Source organism: Anoplopoma fimbria, chromosome 1 (assembly GCF_027596085.1).
Source record: "Anoplopoma fimbria isolate UVic2021 breed Golden Eagle Sablefish chromosome 1, Afim_UVic_2022, whole genome shotgun sequence".
Taxonomy (NCBI): Eukaryota; Metazoa; Chordata; class Actinopteri; order Perciformes; family Anoplopomatidae; genus Anoplopoma; species Anoplopoma fimbria.
In genome coordinates this window covers 25,905,393-25,929,362 of record NC_072449.1, presented here as the reverse complement: position 1 = coordinate 25,929,362, position 23,970 = coordinate 25,905,393, and the positions used below count along the sequence as shown (strand labels likewise).

At 41.9% G+C, this 23,970-nt stretch overlaps 1 protein-coding gene across 2 annotated transcripts in view; it reads right to left on the bottom strand.

The window, feature by feature from the left end:
• Positions 1–23,970, bottom strand: part of fndc3a (fibronectin type III domain containing 3A) — a 43,555-nt gene that overhangs the window by 13,320 nt on the left and 6,265 nt on the right. For both annotated transcript variants that reach the window (XM_054624946.1, XM_054625020.1), the window contains exons 4-14: positions 15,514–15,589; positions 5,591–5,667; positions 5,241–5,487; positions 4,654–4,944; positions 3,639–3,697; positions 2,262–2,428; positions 2,091–2,150; positions 1,862–2,000; positions 1,086–1,139; positions 845–969; positions 463–637 (exon numbers count right to left, since the gene is read on the bottom strand). In XM_054624946.1, the coding sequence (XP_054480921.1) occupies positions 463–637; positions 845–969; positions 1,086–1,139; positions 1,862–2,000; positions 2,091–2,150; positions 2,262–2,428; positions 3,639–3,697; positions 4,654–4,944; positions 5,241–5,487; positions 5,591–5,667; positions 15,514–15,589 (1,470 nt within the window). The remainder of the gene's footprint in view (positions 1–462; positions 638–844; positions 970–1,085; positions 1,140–1,861; positions 2,001–2,090; positions 2,151–2,261; positions 2,429–3,638; positions 3,698–4,653; positions 4,945–5,240; positions 5,488–5,590; positions 5,668–15,513; positions 15,590–23,970) is intronic.

Genomic DNA, 23,970 nt, shown 5'->3' with positions numbered 1-23,970 from the left:
AGCTGCTTGAGGCAGTGCTGACAGAAGTGACAGTAACTAGCTATAAATGTCACATAACTTTTTAGAGCAAACTGTTTCAACCCTTTGATTTTTCCTCTCAGCTGGGTTGAAATGAATAATACCTGAACACACCAAGTAGCTTAAAAAGAATGCACATCAACCAGGAAAATGTATGTCTGTTGTTAATAATCAATTGACTATACATGTGAAAACTGTATATTTACTTTGTCAATAGCATAGCTATATCATGCTGTCTGAAGAACAATTTAAGTCAAAGAGATAAACTTGGCAATACTGCCCTGCAAAAAGTGATGGCCCTGCAACTGCAGCACCTTACATAGAAGGGAAACAACATGCTGAATATTTGATAGAAAACCTTCAGTCGCAGATATTGCCATGTCATTTGTGCGTTTCAATCTCTTCAATCTCTCTTCTACTTAAAAAAGAACCTGAGAAACATACCGAGCCTTCCTCCTCCATCTCCAAAATATAGTAGATGTCATCCTCCTTGGGAGAGCTAGTGGGCCTCTGCCACTTCATACACAGCCAGGTCACCCCTGCCTTCTCCAGCTCTGGAGGGAAGGGTGGCAATGGCACACTGCATGAGGTGAACAGGTCCACCACTTCACTGAACTCGCTGGGGAGGGCAGAGATAGAGAGAGAGGGGGGGAGAGAGAGAGACAGAGGATGGGAGAGAATGGGAGAAAGAGACAGGAGAGACAGAGTGAGAGACACACATGCACTCACAAATGGAGACAGTGAATGGAAGAAACAGTAACATAAAAATGGACAACAGGGAGGGTGCCTTCCAGGAAATAAATCAAGCCTTATCTCGAGTGCCTACCTTACACCCATGTCATTTTTAGCTGCAAGGCGGAAGGAGTATCTTGAAGCTGGTGAAAGCTTGGTCACTCTGTACTGCTTCTGAGGTCCATAGTAGCACTGTTCATAGATCCCAGTGCCCTTACCCTTCAGAGAACAACATTCGAGTTTTAATAATAAATAACTTGGAATCTTGGCACCTAAAACACTTCCATGCTGTGCAGTGATCAACATTTCCTTCATGACAAATCAACACAAATTACCTCATCCCATTGAAGAATGTAGTTTTGGATTTTGGAACCGTTGTCGCATGGTGCCTGTAGATAAACCATGCATTGAGTGATTATTATATTTCAATCAGATACATTTATAAAATGCACATACCACTAATATACATACCAATGCCCAGTTATTTATTTGGCTTTAAATGTGTGCACAAAGAACCAAACTAAAATGTGTGGATGGCTTGAACCACATCACACTCAAATCTTGTGCTCAACATTGCCCATTACTGCTGCTAATTACAAAGAAGCCATTTTCAGCCCTACTAATAACAAATAAGGTGCATCCAGGTGTGCACACTCTTCTATGTTTTAATTAAATCAGTGAAGTTCGCTGAGCATGCATGATTGTTCTTGAAGTGTCTCGGTTAACGCTCACCCATTTACACTCACACCTGGGAGGTGATCTGTGTAACCACTACCTTTTACTGCTAGCTACTGAGCACCTTTAATGAAGCCCCAGAAGGCAAAGTACCACACTGAAGGTGATCTCAGCAATGGTTGTTGAAGAAGGGGAGATTCATTCTGAACCACTTCTTTCCTGTATGTTTTTGTGTGGCAGATATCACACACAAAACGCGAGTAAAGGCGCTTTGGCTACCAATTAGCAAAAACATTTCTTTCACCTAGGTATTATTATTGTGCACACAAGAGAACATGGTCTAAATCTTTTGATAATCTTTAGCTTGCTTTCTGTCACAAAAGGTATGGTTGCTAATTGTGGAGAATCAGCCCCTAACTCTGTTATTTGGGATTACCTTCCACTGGAGTACGAGTGTGTTCTTGGTCCCACTGGCCTTCCTGGGAGCATTGGGCGGATCCGGCTCACAGCTTAAAGTGGTGAAGCTAACAGCCTCCGACGGGCTTCCCTGTAAACAGTTACACATAGCCTGGACCCTGAGGAAAGATGAACAAAGTGGTTACAACATGTTCCACCGTGCGTTAACACTGTAGTTCAAACAGAAGCAGGCAGTGTGTTATGCCAACCTGACATGATAGTCCGTTGCTGGTCGAAGGTCTTCTAAAGTAGCACTTAGTTCTTCCCCGCTGCATCAAAAACAAATAAAACATTCCTTAGTGTTGTTTAAAATAACTATAGGTAAATGTTGTTAGAGAAGTTTGTATTGAATCTTGTAGAATGTCACTGCTGGCGCTCACCAGTACATGCTATTGTACTTCCCATCCTTGCCGCTAAATGAGATGGAGACCTCGTAGCTGAGGGGCTCCGGGGGGCTCCGGTCCTCCTCCACACTTCCGTTCTCACTCTCCGGCCTGGTGGGCGCGACCCAGCTCACTACTGCTCCTCTGGCCTGGATGTCTGACACCTATCATGTAAAGGTTTAAAGGGTCACAATGAAGTCTACATAAAACCATCAACCCTGGACATGGAAAGAAAGCTTTGGTCCCTCTTATCACATCAAAATACACTCACTTTTCTAAATTGTATTACCCTTAAACCCGGGTCCAAAGAGGGTCATGTGTGCTAATAAGTCCTGTATCAAGTTTCCAAGAAAATTTATATTTTTTAAATTTCCGAAACAAAAATCACATTGCTTGGTAGTGGAAAAGAGACGGGGGTCAAAAATATTCAAGCTGATCCCACTTTGGGAAAAGGTTTTCAGCACTTGGCAGGGATGTGTTGTGCAACTCTAACATTTTTCACTCAGTTCTGAGGAGGCTTAAAAATAGCATAAGCTACCCTGCAGGGGGGATTCATATGTGGAAGAACTCAATCAGGTCAAGCCTGTACCACCTCCTCCCATCTGCCTTAGGAGCCCACCTTACTCCCTCCCTTCCCAGTTTGATTCTCAGCCCCTTTCACAAAGAAGTGTGGCAGCAAAGACAGAAAAAAATCTGAAACTTCCATTAGACATCCTCCCTTAACATTATCTATCATCTTTCCGATAGGCTTGGTTTGCTCCTTTTAAAAAAAGAGTTCAGACCTTAGCAACAGTATATGACAAATCCAATTTTATATGAGGTCAAGGGAATTCTATTTGTAGTTCTACTGATTCCCATCCAACTGCTGGTAAAACAGCTATGCTTCTCTTTGATTTATCTTTATTTATCCACATTGCTTCCCTGCATCACTATACCAGTGGTTATTTTAAGGAATTAAAAAACAAATAGGACTTTTGCAAACATGTATATTTCCTTCTGATTATTTCCCTAAGCCAAATAAGTAATCTTAATTGTCATCTATGAGCCACCAAGTATACTACCATGAAGAATTGAGAGCTAAGTAATTGTTTAGCAAAGAGCTCAGAACCTTTTAGTATCTGCTAGCATAGTTGTTTGGTGGCACATTTGGGAATAGAAAACCCCACATGGATGCTAGTCAGCAGGTCTGAATCCATTAGCAAGATGTCAGCAAGAATCCGTCATGGATGTTAATAGAGTATTTAATGACGCAATGCATTTGCATCATTAAGGGTTCTCATGAACACGCCGCTAATAGAGTCACACAAGGCATTCTAATTGTATTACTAAGATCAAGAAAAACAATAAAAGGAGATAGCAGGAGTGAATACTAACCACTGGGGTACTGATGGTACTCAATAATGCTTGCAGGGCCTGAGCTTCCTCATCCAGCTCTGAGAAGAGAAATACAAGAGAATATGGATTAAAAAAAACAGCACAGTCTTTATGAAATGAAGAAAGAATTAAGAAGAATGTGATAAATAACATGCCAGTTTCTATCTAAATCTGTAAAACTGACTTAATCTCTGCCTGTAATTGTTCCTGCTGGATTTTGTGGTCACTGTAATATCTATTTTGCTATTGTAACCTTTCCGGATGTCATGTCTGGTTGTTTTTGGACAGTGTAGTAATGGATGTAACTATAACTACATTTTGCATTCTGAACCAACACTGAGAATATTTCAGTGCATCTACAATGATTAAAAATGAAAATCACCTATCAGAAGGAAATGTAATGTTTTAGTGTTGGTCATTCAAATTCCAAGCTCTGCACAGGTTAACATTCAGAATCAGCAGGTAAACTGAATTGTGGAAAAAAGTGATGCTAAGAATTTTGTTACTGACAGTAGCCTCACTAGACCCGACTCTAGACCTGACAATAATGCATTGCAGCTAAAGAAGAATTGATGCAATCCTGAGAGGGTTGCTGCCACAGTTATAGTAATTTCCAAGTTCACAAACTAGCTTGCCAATTAGGTACATTTGTATGCCCATTCTAATAGAAAAAGACTCCCAAAAGACTCCCACCTTCTACAGGAATTATCAAAAGTAACTGCGTGATTTCAAACATCCCATCAAAATTTTGGTCGTAAATTGCTAATTTTTCAAAATCTTTGAAATTGTTTTCCCCTCCACTTTCAAAAGCTGTGTTAAACTCCATGATTAATGAGCAAAGTTCATGTAATGAAGAATAACATTGGCCGTGTTGCTAATCACTCACAGCCACCAGCTGCAATGGCTAATGAGGCATTTTTCTCAGCACCTTATCACAACACACAAAATGCTATGAATGCTTTGCGGCAGCCCAATTATGAATCTTCGACAAACCTCTACACTTTAACCTCCTTACCTCCTGACTCTCCATTTTTGCCCCTGCCTGTCTGCTTGTCAGGTCCGGCCTCTGCTTGGCTGAGCTGCCCCTGCTCCGCCTCCAGCCCTTTCCCTCCGACGCCGTTGTGAATGTCCACCGTCGGGGGGCTGCTGCAGGTCTTCTGTGGCGAAGGGGGAGGGCTGTCCTTCACCTGCCCTCCTCCTCCACCTCCCTGACGGTCCTTCAGTTTCTTCTGCAGACGCTCATACGTTTTGCTAGTTCTGTCGTCTCTGTGAACAAACGGCGGGCGTCCATGTTGGGAGTGAGAATCTGTAGTGAGGAGCAAAAAGGCAAGACAAGTGAGTTTGTATAGACACAGACAGAAATACAATAAAGACCTGTGAAAGAAGCAAGTAAAAAAAATGGCAAACTCCAAAGTTACTATGAAAGGGATATAAATAACAGGGAGGTACTGAGGTAAACACCCTGAGATTAAGAAACTGAAGACTTAACAGTTTGACTCAGGCCTTGATTGTAAAACCCCATCGAGCAAATTAAGTGCTGGGGACAAATACATAACAGCTTAATATAAAAATGCAGCCCAGACACTGCCGGCTCCAACTCACCCTGCTCTGAGTAGATATGAGCTGGATGGTACTGGGAGATGTACTGAGAGCTCATGTCGCCCACGCCCCCCGCCATCCCCGTGTACAGGTGGGGTGGCGGGGGCATCATGGCAGGGTGTGGGATGAAGGCAGGCAGGTGGGCATGGGGCGGTGGTGGAGGGTGGTGGAGAGGGGAGTGGCCCCCTGGGTGGAACTCCGGTTGCTGAGGTAAAACCAGAACCCGCCGCACTCCGTTCTCTTCTATGATCTGAAGAGGAAACAAACACAGAGATGGCAGATATCAAAGCCGCTCCGAGTTCGACCAGATGCCAATCAGATACATTGCACTGGAAATAGTACAGAATAAATACCTGTGAAACGTATCCAGGAGGCACATAGATTGGAGGCACTGAACCATTTGGAGACATCATGGGAACCTGAGCAGGACCTGTGAAGAAGGAAGGAGCAAGATCAAACACTTCCCCTGAGGGCAAACAGCTGTTTCATCTGTGGTTGATGTGTTGAAAGTAGTAGTGGGCTGGCTCTAGTCTGACCTGAATCATTTAAAATCTAGCCCGGGCCCAACCAACAAATGTTTATATAACAAATATGGATGCACTATGTTGGATTTTTGTTGTTTTCCAAAATTCCAATATTCCCAGCTAATTTTATCCAATTGCTTATACCGTTAATAAGCACAATTCTTTTCACCTAATTGCAGAGAACATCAAGTCTGTCCTGTACTGGAATTAACATAATATCATGTCTACTGTTATCGGGATGACCCCCCAAACACTGGGCATAATTAAACCTGGTGATTGAATGAGACTTTATTGATTTGACTCTTAATGTTTTTAAGGACAGCACCTTTTGACAGTGCTTTTGACTTTGAAGATATATTTTATAGTCCATCCCTGTCTTCAACCTTCTACACAGATAAAATTATTTCCATGACTCTGGACACCCATTATAACTTCTGCCATCTTGTAACCTCTGTCATATATCACATGGCAGATTTTCACTAGAGCCAACCTCAAAGGCTTCCTCTGTAGGATAACAATCCCTAATCGATTCACTCTTCTAAACCAGCTGTATTTTCAATGACTATTTCATTTTGTAAAAAGGCAGAGAAAGGCTTTTTTTTTTTTTATATATAAATACTGGCAAACGCAAGAAGGCCACTTTATAAAAGTGCTGAGAAACAACAAAGTTCCCTGCAGGCTCTGTAGTGGGGGCCAGTGCAGCGACTAAGCTCAGCTCAGAGAAGTGACAGCTCAGCAGAAAGCCTGAGAGAGAGAGAAAGAGAGAGGGACCTCTGTGCTTAGTTTGCACATTTCTCTTCTTACAAACCTAAGATGTAAACACTGGGGCCCCAACGACAGATGTCATGCAGGAGAGCAAAAAGATCCACAACACATACTGACCTCCAAGCAGCCTGCCTGAGGAAGAGTTACCCTTCATTTTGTCAGAGCTGGCGTAAGCAGAGAGAAGGCACTTCTAAATGAGCAGCCATGATGGGCCATCGACTACAGAGGCTGGCTTTGTAATGACACATTGAAACCTCCCATTTCTAATGTCTAGTACCACCTCCCCAGGTGCTGAAGTCCAGGCTCCACCTCTCAGTGGAGAGCAACAACAAGTGAATGTTGGAATAGGGACGTTCCCGGATAAGCTCATACAGTCTGATACAGTATTCGGTTTTTTTGTTTTAAACGTCATCTTGGAAGTGGAAGATTTATGGTGCATTTGGTTCCTAATGTGTAATACTGAGAGATTTTTCTTATATTTTGTCCTCCAAAATATTAGAAACACTAAACTTCACCCTACTAAGATCATACAGTTTGCTGTAGGGCTGTTGCATTAGTTTTAGCTCAGTGTACCGAATAGACTGACAACTGAGTTTACACCTGAACATTAAACAACTCAGGTCCAGAGTTCACTGCTGCACTCGAGGCTCAATAATTAAACAGGCTGTGTTTGCAAGGCAATATAGCTGGTTGGATTTGTACTCTACACTCAACTTGTAACCTGCCATTCCTTATATGCCTCAATGCTGCCATGCACTGAGCATATAAAGAATCCATTGTACAGTGGATGAATCCTACCAGATCCACGATACATTGGTTGGCATTCGTCAAGTGTGAATTAGGTTGACGGAGCTAATCGGAAATAAATAGAGATTGAATTTAGTTACTTTAACTACTTTATAATAAAGAAAAAATAACCTTGTTTCAGAATCTCAACAAAACTACAGGGTTCAGGTTGGCACAGGCCTTGATTAGATTCATTTTAAAATAAATTAGCCATATAGATATTTCCCAAAACCAGGTTTGCAGAAAATCTCTGTGTATTGGCGGATGCACTTTTCTTAAAACATTTTTTACTTTCTGTTTGCAGAATTTTTTTTTAAAGTATACCACATTATTCTATCTGTTATAAACTTTATTGGAAAAGACAGATAGCAGGTAGGCCTCTTATACTGGTATCAAAAGGACTTTGAAGCCTCTTTTAGTACACTGAACCAGCAGACTGATGGGTGGGGAAGTGACTCACTGCCTAAGAACACAAGGACAAAAATCTCAATTCAGGGAGCATGGGAGAGCTGGGCCTGAATGAAGGCAGTCACAGTGGCTCACTCCTCATTGATTTCAGATTCACATCATTTGAGTGGGAGTTCAAAGTGTGCAGCGTTCACTCCACTCACTTTTAAGACTAATAACTGATCTCTTCCTTGTGCCAAGTGCCTCTGTGCACCTGAGTGATGACTGGTTAACGCAATTTTAGTCAGTGCCGCCAATGCTGACTAACAGGAAATCTAATGAATCACATTAGCATATAATACGCGATTGTTTTTAGAATGAGAGACTTCATGTGAACAGACTTGGAGAGCGAAGGGTGGAGAGGACCAGCAGAAAGCTTAGGGGGAGGGAGGTAGGATCAGGGAGCCACACACATCAACAAGAGAAAGAGAGGTAGGGTGGAGAATGGGTGGGGGGGAAAAAAACACCCACTCTTTTACATCAGGCTGACGCACGAGTGCTGACAGATATCAGATAGAAAAGGCCACATCCTCTTCCCCCCTCCCCTTCCCTCCGCCTGAGTCAACCGGAGCATTGGTTGTGCTGACGTGGCCGTGGAGTGCCAGCCATCCAGAGGAAGGGGCCACGGGGAAAAACATCAGTCCTCCTCCACAAAACGGCAGGCTGCCACTGAGCCAAGAATAGCCACAAACAAGTTGCCCGTTCTGGCAGTGTAAACAGAGGCTGGGCAACACTTTGGGAATACTATCATCTCCCGTCAACATCACATAACCCATCTTCACCTCCACGCCTCTTGGGGCAGGCCGACAGGATCAACTGGTGTGGCGTGTCGGAGTCGAGTGGGGGGGTTGAAGATTACTACGGGGAGATGGTCACAGTTGTTCAGGTTGGGTGAATAAGCCGAGGGAGAGACTTATCAAAAGGGCCAGACATATGTCCACACGCATACATACACAAACGCAGATGCGCCAGGGTGGTAACGCCACTTTCGGCACCCACCTGCTTCCTCTTGTCTGAAAACAGATCAAGACCATAACAAACAAACTGAAGTGGGACTTTGCGCAGGTCTTCTTGGGCGTACTGCAAGCCGAGGGAACTTGGCAGACACTGGCTCTGAAATAACGGCAACAATCCAAGCAAACTGTCAGGTTTAATCTGGTGTGCAAATGAACCCTCAATTAGGCACGGTGGATAAAAAGAAGAGGACGAGCTAGATAGAAGCTGCCTGGGTAAGGAGAAAAATATGAAAATCAAGAAGGGCACACAGATGGAGAGGACAAGAGTGAGACAGGTAGAGAGACGGAGTGGTTTCACATGGGAGCTCTCAATAAGCTCTCACTGGCAACATGATGAACCTATAAAGATGGAGCAGGCTTGATTATTAATTAGAGCTAATAAATTGTCTCCATCCACAAATAAAGAGGAGAGAGAGGATGGGTAAAGGGAAGGCAAGCCGACTAACTGACGGAGGTTAATAATTACAGCCAAGCATGGGAAAGAGGCTAAGTACTGAACTGTCAGTAAAAAAAAAGTACTAATTGCAACCTAACCTTGATTCATAGTGACGACACTGTGGCAAATGGTTCTCTTTTTCCATGGCCTGGCCCATTTTTCTTGCAGGCAGGAAAGATCTTCCATCAATTAGGCGGGCGGTAATTTGCAATAACAGTAACATTCTATTAGCAGATTACAAAGCCACGGATGTAAACGCTCATCCTCGGCCGTGCTATTTCTCCACAACATGCCCTTTAGCGTCAGACCACCACCAAGCCAGCCACATAGAGGAGCGCAGCAAGTGGAAAAAGAAGAAAAGGGCATTCTGTGTTGATCTGTGTGCAAACTACAGCCTGGGGGAGGATGCTGTACCGTAAACAATGGAACAAATGATTAAGAATAGTAATATTTTTTTTAGATGATAGTAAACTTTGTATGAATTGTTGATATTAAAAGGCATCTGCATGGTTCTCACAGACCCATTGGCATTAATGATGTTTACAGGAGGGGAAGGAAATCAGTAACCTTCATACTTGCGCTTGTTACAGAACATCACACTGCTGCTGCTGCTGCTCTCAGCCAGACAAACCCAGAGCGAGAGAAGTGCCATGACCACAGGGGCCGGATTTTTTTAAATAATGAATTATTTTGGCTCTGTTCAGGATATGAAGATTCCGCTCTCAAACCACTGTCTCCTCCTGTAACGAGAAGCTATCTCACAAACCCAGTGATGTGGATAATTTAACAAATACAAACACAGCTGAGTGGACAGAGGAATCGCCTTGTTCCTCCGGACATCCCACCCTTGATCAACATGGAAGAAAAACTATGTTTTCTTTTATAATCAAACACCCCTCCCTCACATCATCCTCCTTACCTTGTCTCCCTCCCCCTTCGTATCAAGGCAGCAATGGGAGAATGAGTCACAAGCTCAGTCATTCTAAGAGCTACTCACTGCAGAAGCTGTGAATGAACCTCGTCTGTGTGTGCGTCCCCACGCACATGTTTGTGTACGCGTACTTGGCGTTAGGTGGGGGAGGTAGTGAGTATAAAAATAATGTGCTAATGCGGCTAATGTGTCTGATGTTTGAGGTCCAATCATGTGAACCATATGTGATGAGCTTTGTTTACAGGGTGCTGGGTGTGAGGAAGCATGCAACCACCCCACAACGGTGCACATTAGCTATCATTTTAATGGATACGACCCAGGCAGGACCATGCAGTTTCTTATGCTGTGCATTTGCGTCATTCATTTAACTCCTTCTGATATCATATTATTTGCCCTTGACAATGTTGCAAATACTTTCTGGTACAAAATGTCTCAGGTACGGGGTAATTTTGCATTTCAAATATAATATGAATCTTTGACTTCTGTAAGAATTAAGACTCATCATTCCCTCTGATTGTAAAACAGTTACATCTAGATTTTCCCAGTCATTTAACTATGCCTATTGAGAATTTTGACAGACAGACGGACAGTCCCCCTCAAACCTCTCTGACGTGTGATTAAACTGGGCTGTGTCCAATAATTTCTGCAACTTTCACCAACCCACATTCCAACATTCACATCCATATAATGTTGTGATTGGCCAGCTGTGCGGAGGTGAGAATGTAAGCTTGGTGTCAACTTCACTCTTGAGATGTCCTTTTTCATCAGTTTAACACCTTTAACAGGAGCAATTAATGATACCTCTTGGACAGATTTCACTCAATCTTAAAAATTGTACTTGTCATGGACAGATATGTTTTGGAAAATGTTTATTGCAGCCAGGTGGCAACCTCCAGTTTTGAAAAGGGAAGCCATGTGGAAGGGCCTTAAATTTTCATTATCTTTACTGGCCATCAGGGGGCGGCGACTCTGGTTGCAAAAAGAAGTTTGATTTTATAGAAGTCTATCAGAAAATGACCCTACTTTTTACTTGATATCACCTCAGTACCTGAGTTAACAATGTAAACATGAGTTTGTGGTCTAAAAATCCTTGTTTCAAGTCTTCTTCAATACAGCATGATGTTAATTTAGTAAATTATGGTCCCATATAGAGTAAATGAGACCATAAAGCAGGGTATGCTTTAGGGCGTGGCTATCTTGTGATTGACCGGTCGCTACGACGACGCTGTCCGGTCTGGGAGTTGTCCGTGTTTTCGTGTTACAAGTTTTTCTTTTTCACAGTGCGCTTTCAGTTCATGAAAGTTCATTGGAACCATTTGGTCATCTAAAATGTCTTCTCTAGCTCTCTTGTCACTTCAAAATCCAAGATGGTGACTTTGGTGAACTCAAGGCTTCATAACGACCAATAAATGATGTCACGGAGACTACGTCCACTTCTTATAGACAATCAATGATTGAAGCTGTACGGAAAATACACATAATAGAAAATGTCTATTGCAGCAGTAGAGCTTCCTTAAAGACCTGTCTCAAGACAGACCACACCAGTGTACTGAGAGTATGGATACACCCTCACCCCTTCACCACACAGTGTCAAATGTTCAACAGTGCACATCCTGGCTACTCAGTTTCAGGCACGGGGGACATGACAGCCTCGAGTCCCTCTGATAGAAAATAGATCAGCACCATCAGGAATGAGATGAGGTGTTTCACAGCTATGGCATCAGAGATAAGGGACAAGTAGGCAGATGGGCCGACTGACCAACCAGTATCCAACAGAGAGGAAAGGCAAGAGGACTCTGGCAAAATGGCTTCAAACTGAGCCAGGTGTATGTATGCATGCACATACTGACAGACACACACTCACACACTCTTTAGCTCCCTGTTGAGATGGCGGAATGGCTGGCTTGGCTTTTGTGGGAGAAGGCACATCTCTATCAGGCTCACTAAGCCCAGTGGAACTAGACGATGCTTTCAGCCATCAACCAGAAACTGAATCATCCACAGTGATGTGAATCACCGGCAGACCGAGTCAGATAAAGAGGTGGATCTAATCAACCCAGTGGTCCTGATGCTGACTTGCCTCATCAGTCACCAAGCTTATCAGGTGGTCTATTGCTGGGTGCCAGTGATACAGCCTTCAGAGCTACAGTGGCAGACGGAAAGAGAGGACGACACATAGAGCGCTGGGGGTCATGAGGGGCATGTCCACTCACATACAGAGCTCTCCGTATGGCAAGGAGGACAGCTAGCAGGAAGAGACTAGATGGCCACGCTAATTAGCCTCCCCCGCCCCTCCTCCGAGGAACAAAAAAAAAAGAAAGGGAAAATGCCTTCCATGCACTGCATATTATAAGATTGTCTGTTTGTATTCAGCAGGCTGTCACGCGTTGACACGAAGCAATTACACACATTTAGCTGCTAAAAATACATGATCGAATACACAAATTGGTGTGGGATGGAGAAAATCCTGAAAAAGATATGTAAACAGGATCGTCCTGGCTTCGGAACTGTGTCACGCTGTCCCCGTCGGTACAAGGTAAAAGGTGAAAGCATGCATATGCAGAACAGACACTTTAGTGAACAAGGATAATCTGTTCTTGTGACCACACAACAAACCAAACCGACCAACCACATGCGCGCGCATAGACGCATGCATGCATACATGCCCGCACGCACGCACGCACACACACACACACACACTCTCTCCCTTCTCCCTCCTTGCACCGCAAGCGGTGAGTCATCCCTCTATTCACGTCACTGAGAGATGAGTGCACCCTGTGACAGGCCAGTTAGTAGCAGTCACACTGATCTATGTGGCACCTCTCTCCCTTTGTTTCTCCTCTGATGGAGAGACTATGTATGCTCGCTCCCTATTAGGCAGGTTTATTCAGCTCATAATGGGAGGGCCGGTGTTGGAGCTCGGTCAGACAGGAGTAGGGAGAGGAGCCCCTGCGTTAGGAAACTGTATGATGGCTTTATATCACTGCTTTTGCTCTTTTGTCATCCAAACCTGGATGCCTGAGGCCTATTGCACCGGCCTACTGTCTCATTGGTATTCATGTACGTCACAAGGCATGGTCAAAGGCTACGGACAAGAAACACCAGTGGGATATTAAGCACTGGTCTATACATAGGTCATTAAATGTATGCTGAAATGCTGAGCGCCTGCCTACTGAGGTCACAGAGGGTAGCAATAATTATTCACTCACAAACCTTTATTATGCCGACATCCTTCATCTTTCTTTATCAAATCAAATTGAACATTTAACAGAAAAAAAACAGTGGCAGTGAGCTCACAGAAATGTCAATACATGGAGGGCTGTCCACGGAGCATAACAAAACAAAGCTAATCATTTTTGGATCTCCATTTATCATAATCATTTACAATTATGGCCCCACAGCTCTTCCTCCTACTACTACAGCTGTCTTCTGTTCACAATGTCAGCGACGTGTTGGAGCCAGACTTCATTGTTGCTGTCACAAAGCCAGTGCAAACACCAACAATTCAGGAAAGGGAAATGACTGCCATCAAGACAAATAGGAATCTTACTCAAACACTGCCTTTCAGGCCCTAACTCCTCTACTAACAAACTGTAATCATACCATATGCTTATTATTCATTATGATAGTATAGCGGTAAACTGTTCATCATATCATCTGACAAATTAAACTGGAAGAGCAGCATGCCAAATTACTTTTGGGTAGCAAAACTGATGAGGGCAAATAAAACGGTTGTTTTTTTTGGGGCACTAGAGGGGCAATAGGCACTAGAGTATTACTGTCTGGGGGAAAAAAACCAGGAGTGACATATTCTGAACTACAGGAAGTATGGCGATAGATACTAAAATAAATTAATTTATGTGCAGACAACATCACAATTCCTGAACTAAAGAATGAATATGATGTCAGGAAGCATTTTGTTAGTTTTCACGCTTCTCCTCTACATGTATCGCCCTTTATTTATCATGTTAGGGTTCATGTTCTCTTAAACAAATTTTTGTTCAGTTACAACATGCATACTAACAAATGTAATGTTAAACCATGTGATCAAGCTTCATCAGCTTAGTGTCCCTTCAAAAAACATGTAATTTCATAAAAACATATTGATGCACCTACATAACAGATTTTTTTTTTGAAACTTATCGTTTTTCTGCATCTGCTGGAACCATAAAATGCAATTATATCATTGCGAAGCCCAGGAGCAGTGAGACATGACTGTCATCCTGTTGACATTCCTGTAAAAATACGTCATTGCATCCTGGCCAATCCCCTCCCCTTTTCATTGCACACACTAAAAAAAAACTGGATAAATCCGGGTGAAGGTGATTGCTGGAAATAAAAGAGGTTAAAGCTAAAATCTAGCTCTGCTAATCAGATTATACTTATACGCCTATTATAACTTGTCAGTGTGATTTTAAGCGCCTACGTGAAATTTTGCTCTTAGCAGCATGAGCCTTTCGCAATCTCATGTGAAAATGTTTTTTGGGGCCTCTTGATTCGACTTAATTACCTACACAAGCAGACACAGTGATTCCAAGCTCTCACTTACAGGCAAGTCAATTTCAGGGGGGGAAATATCACATGTTCACACATTAGTTCATCACATTAGACAAATACAAATGGACAGTTAAACCTCTCTAGTTTTTAAGAGCCTGTGTAAGTGCTCATGAAAAAGTGCAAATTTGTCAATTTTTATCTTATACATTTTTTTGTTTTTGCGCTTGTGAAGACCTTTTTGAGGTTTTGCATGTTTGTTTATTTGCACATTATCTTTATATACCTTTCCATTGATGCTAGGGTAGAAGCAGAGTACAAAGGATTTTTTAAATCAGCCGTACATTCCCTGGAGGAAGCCTTGTGAAGACTGTAGCCAAGAAGGCATTTGTCTTGCGGTCACAATGCCCTGAAACTCCCACTCAATGTGTTGTCTGCTCTCACTGGAGCACTCCCTGCAGGAGCAGTAGTGCTTTGCCCTACTCTTGCAGCAAAAGCTGTAATAATTACTGGTACTGTTAAATGCAATGAGCCTGTGCACATTGTTGCATGTCTTTATGTTGATGCTAGGAGGTGATGCTATAACTTGAATGAGACTTTGAGAAAATAATTGCATTCATCATGCTGCTTTTTGGGATTGGCATATCTAAACAATATGTTACGATACAGCTGAACTGTATAAAAATAAACAGTCAAAAAACACATTACATTTTTTTGACAAGGGAGTGCTCTAAAATGGACTCTTAACTTGTTTCTTCAAGGCTAAAAAAAACATGGTATTCATTTCCATTTTTGTCTTCCTACACAAAGGGGTTCATGAAAGAACATGGGCCCAAATAGTATATCCATATGTTTAAGAGCAGAACAGCCGTCTTACCTGTGATACACTGAAATTGACCATCCTCTCGTCGAATAGTGAAGGCCTCACCTGGGTTTACCTGCACCAGGATTACCTGTGGAGAAACACAAGCAACATTTCATTTTAATATTTCAGTTAACTTCCACATTTGTTCTACAGAAACTATTTAATTAAAACTGAAGCCCTTTTGTACATGGACAACTTTACATGTCAACAAATGTAAAAAGAAGTCATAGTCGATTTTCTTTGGTGAAAGTCCCTCTGGTGTTGTGCCAACTCAAGATCGTATAACCGTGCGATCCCTTTCTCTAGTCTGAATAAAAGCAGCAACGTTTAAACAATAGTCTTTAACACCAACATCGTCTTGGTGTTGAAAATACGGTCACCTGATAATCATAGTTGTAACAAGCCCTCACAGCCTGCTTAAAATAAGTAATAGACAAAACTTTAGACCGGACACCTTTAGGTTTCAATCACACCAATTGTTTTTAGGACAAAACCAGTATTAGCAAAAAAATCAACAGGAGAAATTAACCGACTGACTGCGGGGGCTAAAGTGGGGGCAAGCTTATCTGCAGTGTTGGCTGTGGTCATCAATTGGGCTTGTGGGATAAGCAATCATCAAACAGTTGAAACGTTTAACTTGATAACTTTCAAAGTATTCATTACTGCAATGCATTGACTTTTATGATAATAGACTGTGTCATTTTCCTTTCTGTAAATACGGCATAAAAGTAACAACAACCTGTAAAATTCAGGAACATTCAACAGATGTTGCCAGCAGGAAAAACAAAAACAGGAAGCTAAGGGGGTTGCTTCTTATTTAAATCCTCTTTTAACATAGAAAAATATGCCTCTATGTCTAAACGTATTGATTGGGTTAATATTTGAAACAAAACAAATAATCAAAGGTTTCATGATTTTATTTGACCTGAACTGCTTGTTGTAATGTACAGCAAAACAACTCTCCCATGCTTGAGTTATCGGGCCTTACAAGCATTTTCAAAGCTTTAACTATAAACCTCACAAAACTCTAAACTGTTTGTATCTAAATTCATATCTTCCATTCCCAGTTCAACAGGACTATTGGAAATGTCAGGTACACACAGTTCCCTACACTGAGTCATGCTGCTTCTGTCATCACAAAAGACTTGAGAACTGAATGAGAATAAGCCTCAGAAAAACAGGTGCATTATATCTAAGGAACAAACTTTTCCCAACCATTCAACCATGTCACCTTCTTTTGAATACTGTCAGATAAAACTAAAATTATCAACAGAACTAAAAGACATACAATATGTAATTTTTTTTTCAATCCCTAATAGGTCAGAGATTCTCCATTCTCATATCTCTAAAAAACAACACACGCAATTAGGGTTTTTTGTTGCCCGGCACTGTGTGTGGGCGCTAGTTACCTCACTCTTGTGGAAGTCGCTGTCATAGAATCTACACTCCCCTGGCAGAGGGCTTTGGCTACGGTTCTCCTCAAGCACAGAAATCATCAGCACCTCCATCTCTGACACTGCTCCCATTCATGTGCTCAGCAGGGAGCGGAAAGAGCCCTTTGACTGCCACACACAGAAGCTCGTATGTTCATACACACCCACACAGGCAGCGTCAGCAGCAAGTGTAGATGACGGGGGTGGGGGGTGGGGGTGGGGGATGCGGGGCAATGTGGGTTTAATTGAATCAAAGTCTAAGCACTTCCCAGTCAGGTGCATGTGTATGTTTGCTGTGCCCCCCCCCCCCTTTTTTTTTGTGAAGCAAACACCCCTTCTAGGATGAATCCTCCCTTGACCAATGTAATCCTAGCAGTGGAAGTAACATTGAAATCAATACAGGTACATTCATTGCATGGAATTGTGCTTGCAAAAGATGTGACTGCTACTTACTGTTGCCCGCATTGCTTTTTCTCATTCAGGCGTCGCTATTCACGCAGTCAGAGAAAAAGACAAAAAACAAAGATGCTCCAGGGTCTACCAGACCCTCCACCACTTCACCCAACCCTCATCAGAAATCACATGACCTGCGATGCTAACACATCTGGCTGGGTTGCTCCCTCACACACTCCACTTGCATCAACTCCTGCAGGAAAACCAGGGAGAAACCGGTGAGAGGCGAGGAGTGCAGCAGGAGCTATGTAGGCGGATGGGGCTTGGTCTCTCGCGCTGGATGCAGCCTTCACTGAAAGTGTGGCGTAAATCTCATGTTTGCTTAGCGTGGTTCAGCCTCATCTGCTCCATAGCAGCACTCTCTGCAGCAGGGCGGCTTGTTCGCTCTTCCCTCTGGCTCCAGTGCAGCCTCCCCACCGTCAGTATCCACAGCAACCCCTTTCAACAAATAAGCCACACCGATGTCCGTGCCAAACCTTCAGAGAAGGGATTGAAACCTTATCAGCAGTGACCACTCTCTGGAAAAAAGGAGGCGGATGAACCCAAGAAAACCGAACCAAATATGAGAGGGATGATGTCTCAGTTTGCTATTCAGTTCCCTTCTCCACTCTGTCACTGACTATGTGCGAGCTCCGTAACGCCTGCTGTGCTCCTTAATGTGGTTAATTTCAATAGCATTCCATCAGGGCGTGATCATAACACAGCTAAGCCGGCAAAGGTATAGGGGTTCCATAGCGTGGGGAGTCCTTTGTTCTGCCTTTTTTCACAACAACAACAATGGCGTGAGGGAGCTGAGCGACCCACGCAGCCTCTAAGGCTGACATATACGACTACGCTACAGTCCCACTCCCTCCCCCCGCTTATCTCCCTCCCCCTCATACTCTCTCCGGCTCTCTCTCCCATTCACAGAGCGACATGCCATACACCCTCTCTTAATACTCCGATCGATGTGGGAGGAGATGAGGTGGTGGGAGTTCAATTTCAGAGCTCCGGCGTTCAGCGACAATTGCACCCTCGAGTTCTCTGCTGTCTTCAAAGATCACAAAGCAGCCCACTGACAGTCAAAACAGAGACACGATTTGTACGGCGACACAATAAACAAGAGATCGCAAGTATTCGGTGCTTCTGTAACATCTGTCCTCATTCATTCTAAATGGATCGTTCCTTAAAGAGACAGTGCTCGTCACTTGATCAGCATGTGCCAAGTTTACAGATACTCTGCGTCACTGATACTGCTGCGCAAGGGGTACACCTATGGCACATCCTCCACAAAATGAAATCCTACGCTGAAGAAAGAAAAGCTGGATTTAAGGAATTAGATTAATATAGCCATTAGTATACCTTTTAGGTAATTAGAAAGACATGAAGTCAAAATTAATTTTTGGAAGAAGAAGACTGCTAAGAAAACACTGTAATAAAGGGGTTCACTTTGCAATTGCATAAAGATCTGTTATGGTCATGATGCTGAGAGAATCTGCTAAAATTAGGATTTATTTTTTCAATGATTACCATGCCCCATTTAGGCTCATTTAAGTAGATTGTTTCTATACATCTAAAATACATGTTGCAATAAACCAAACATACAATTAGACATGCAGCTTTTCTGTCTTTTTGGCAGGGAAAAAACTATGTCCAGATTAATAATTATAGTCCAATGCAATCAAATTTGACAGTGACCGCAGCAAGGCCTTGGTAAATCATCTACTGAGATTCTATTTAGTGAACTGCAGACAGGTAAAATTGCTGTCAGCACCCTTAATAGATAAAATAAGCCTTTAACTTAGCAACACAAAATCAGGCAACTTGTTGCAGCAAGCACATTTTTTGCTCCTTACCGCCATTCCCACATATTTACTGCAAAACATCAAGGCTGATCTAATAAAATACCTATGAAAAGCTTGGAACTGGAATTAGGTACAATTCATATTGAGTACAAATGTGTACAGCAGCGAAACACATTTGTGTTATTGGCAGGAAACAGGTAGTAGATTAATACATTTTTAGATTAGTCAAGCTCTTTTCTGATAACCGCACATCCTTGAGGCAACTACCAATCATAGTTACCCTTATCCAGACATAAACTAGAGATGACAGATACAGATATTGGATATCGTTTCGATACAGACTCACATAGCTGGATCAGGTCTCATTACAATTGGCAGATCCGGTATTGGATACCATTATTTTAATAAATAACCATTCAGTGCATTTATTGTTCAGAGAGAATGAGAATTGGGCAAAGGTACATTTTAACGTTATCCTAATGTGTTCACATGTAAACTCGTAAATTGAAGTGTTGGTGAGAAACTTGAATAAATCCAGTTGTTTGAAGGGGATTTTTTCACAACAACATAAATAGATGTTAGAGTAGAATTATGAGCTGTTAACACTACCTCAAAAAAAGCTTATAATACATCAATAAAATGACTAATGACAAGATCTGTTTTAATCTATAAAAATACAATGAAGACAAAACACTGTAAATTACTTTCACAAAGTAAAAGGAAAACATTTATCAGTTGAATTTGGAAGGTGGCAAAAAAAATAAAAGAAATTGTCTGGAGACTTGTAGGCAAGCAGCTATAATCAAACAACAAAGGGATCCGTTTCTACCAATATGGATCGTCAATGATTAGCAATTAGTATAGGTGGGAAAAAACATGAATAGGGATCTCTAAACGTTATATTGGCTCGCTTTTTTCTTTTATGCAGATCTGATCAGTGATCCAATCCGCGTCTCCGACCCGTTGAACCACTAATCCCTAACATAAACCGAGCTTTTAAATCCTCTGAGGCTCAGCTTCGATAAACTTACAAAAGCTGAATTTACAGTGATTCTGTCAAATACATTCAAACTCTGCTATAGGATGACTGTGTCACTGAATGCTTAGCTGCCATCACAAACTGTACCAGGACTTCATTTGGAAGTGCATTGACTCAGAAACCGTGCTTGGGTACTGCAAAGGTTACTTTTCACGTGGATGACTAAGCAGTGTAATGTGAAATGGTTTCCTGCTCACATACACAACGGGGATGATCTATTTAACAGAGCTTTGGATGAAGGAAACCATGCAGTAAGAAAAGCGGTACAATGTAAATCAAATACACTGCCACAAATTCATAGACACCCCCCACCACGAAAAAAAACACATCTCGTTCCCAGATGTTCCCGATTGTAAAGATTGTATGTATAAATCCATGCAATAAGACTGGGGATCAATTGTGGTGGCCACTGCTGTGTTTTATTACCCAGGAGAATAGGCCTGCTCTGTGCTTTCATGGCTGTTAGCTCTGACGTTTTTCAGACAGTGGTGACTCAGAGTTTGGGTCTCTCACTATTTGTTCCTCTTAATTGTTTACTGTGCGTTGATGTGAACTAGCAGCTGGGTGGACAGGAAACGGGAGCCAAATGACACAGGGAAAATCCTGCCAGCGGCGGAACTAGCCAGGAACCAACCCGGTCTCCCTGCAGCTGATGACATACGCTTACATGCACAATGATAATTCAAGGCAATCTGATGATCCTCCACCCTCCAGGATCCCCTGGAAACGTGGCATGACAGGAACGTAAGGGAGAAAAAAATCTTTCCAATGAGGTGTTCACGCGGTAGCAAGTGCTAGTATCTGCTGTAGGAAGGCCTTGTGAATATAAGTAGTATCTTTTTAGCGATGTTAAGTCACAGAGGAGAGATTCTGTTTTATGTGGTGACTAGTAGTTCTCTTGAATACCTATGTTGAATACACTTCCTGTAAGTCGCTTTGGATAAAAGCGTCTGCTAAATGACTGTAATGTAATGTAATGTAATGTAATGTTGTTATCAGAGGAAGCGTTATCAAAGCACATAGACTCGAAGATCTGAAATCTGAGCCCAACAGGGTTTTCCCATCAGCTTTCTGTTTACTATCATAAATGTGCGTTTGTGTTTCTACTAAATTTTTCTATAGTGATTCCTATGTCGGCCTACATTTATGTCTATGAAATCATGTCATCGACCACTACTGACTAATGATGACTGGGCAGTGATTGTTCAATTGGCGGCCTGTGGGCCACAAGGCCTACCAACGCTTCCCATCCAGCACATTGCAGATTATTATTGAATTCAGCACAACTGCTGCAGGTGCAGCTTGTGGAGTTCTCAGGAAAGCCTATTTATGTCTGCTACTCGCACTTGTGGAACGGAATTCTCGAGGGTGAGTTTTAAGCGGAATGTTTTTGGCAGTGCACCAGTTGTTGTCCATCAGCTGTAGCACGCTACACCGGGCCTTCACGTGTGCATTTTGGTCAGTGCCTGTCCTTTAGAAGTGAGTGCAAGCAGCAGTTAAGGAATGATAGAACTGCTAATTTTATAAAAATTACATTTTATATATATTACATGATATATAATAAAAAATCAGTGTTCATTAAAATATATTTAAATTATGTTTAATAATGTGATGTCTGTACCTAAGAAAACAAGAAAGACCTGCCATTTTGTTTTGTTTTTTGGTAAGTATTCAACCACTGACTGGCATAGAAGTCTTTATAATCACCTCTGTCTTCCTTAGTTTGGTACACCTGGACTTTGTCATGTCTCTGCTTTTTTTCTAAATTTGACGCAACTTCATTGAGCAAATTTTAAATAAGATTTATTATAAAATCAATAAAAGAAGCCACTCCAGTATTGATCTGGCTGCATGGTTAGGATCATTGTCCAATAAGTAAGGATGCGACTGTGAAGAGGATGGTACTTGTGCCTTTGCCTGTATTTGACTGTGGTATTTTCTCCCTCTAACTTCTCCTTTAAAAAGAACCCTCCAGTCTGATGCTTCCATCATGCTTCACAGTGAAGCTGGTGTCAGATAGGTGATAGTATAGTCCTGATACTGAGCTTTCCACTATAGCTGAAATATTCATTTTTGTTAAATCAGAACACATTATCTTTTGGCTCATGCCCCCTCAAAATTTCACATGAATTTTTGCAAACTCCAGGCATGCAGTCATGTGATCTCTTTCTCCTTAGCCTTCCATCTGGCTCCTCTGCCAAACAGCCCAGACTTGTGAAGTGCTGTACTGAGTGTAGTCCTTCCAGAGGAATCTCTCATCATAGTTAAGGTGCTTTAAACTGAAGTCAGAGATCCAGATCAGCCTCCTTGCTAAGGTCCTTCTAGCTTGCTCCGTTTGTTTGGTCAGTCAAGCTGCTCTTGGGAAAAGTCGAGGTGGTTTCACATTTTCCATTTTTACTGATAAAGCCTTATGTGCTCCTAGTTAATTTATGTTTTACTCTCTTCCACTGATACTTTTCTCCCAGGTCTGCCTTGCTCAATCGAGACAGATCAATTTTAGAATTTTATATAAAGAATACAAATTTGTCATTTTAGTGCAAATAAAGCAATTCATTGTGTTACAAATATTATGTGAAAACATGTCTTACAATAAATTGTAAAATGAAGTCACTTTACCAACCCTACTTATTTATTTAGTCACTTTGTATTATTATTTATACTATTAGGAAATAAATTGCCATTTTAAGTTAACAAAAGGTTCTGCTAAGTATCTGTTTGATTTATGTTATTACTGTTTACTTTATATGTAAGGGACTATGTTCTTCATTATTGAACAGAAATCTGATGACAATAGATGTATTGTACTACAGTTTCTTTAAAGCGCTCAGTGAATACCTTGATCGATGCAGTGCTTGTACTAGAACGGTAATTGATTGGAGCTCAGATTAGTATTTATATCGAGTGGTTTGCATGATAAAATATTCAACAATTGGTTCTGTTCTCAATATTGGTGCAATAACAGTGGTATGGTTTGTCTGACTGGCTTGGAATAAAGTGTCCTAAACACTGAGTCACGCACTATCCACCTCCTCACAATAGTTGACAAATTGTAGGCCCACCCCCATCTTCACAGATAACTTGGTGTGGGCTGCGTTTTTTTTTTTGTCACAACATCTCAAGCCCTCAGGCAACTTGTGAGAAGCACATGTCCAAGGCCCTGTCTCCTGTGTCTGGCTATAGCGTACAAGGCCAGCACCAAAGACTGAGAGCTGAGTCGGGGGTGAGGTCTCACTATCCCACAGTAACATTAGCCCACGCATGGCACGTAGCCACAAGCAGGCCGCACACTCACGGCTGTGTGCTCCCTGTTCAATTTGTAGTTACTATTCACTGCTGAGTATTCTCTCACACAACCAGAGTAAACTGTTTTTTTATTTGAAATCCCAGCTCATGTTATAGAATATTTAAAAATGACATGATTATGTTTGACTTACAACATTAGAATAGCAAGGAAATTCGAACAAATTATAACAATTACTCTACACTTTTCTTTCTAAGCTATCCTTTTAAAGTCGCGTGTTGTCTTGAAAATTATATTCAGAAATGTTGGTGATTTCTATGTTTGCACAGCAAACTGCACAGTCCAAAGTCATACCAGGGAGTGATAACGCCTGATACTATATTTGGGAAAATAACTGCCAATGAACTATTTCTAATTTAAGCTTATAACATTTTTTCAAAAATAGTTTTTTTATCGATTAGAAACGCAGACTTGAAAAAAGCATATTAATGCAAGCACAAAGAAAATGAACACAATAAA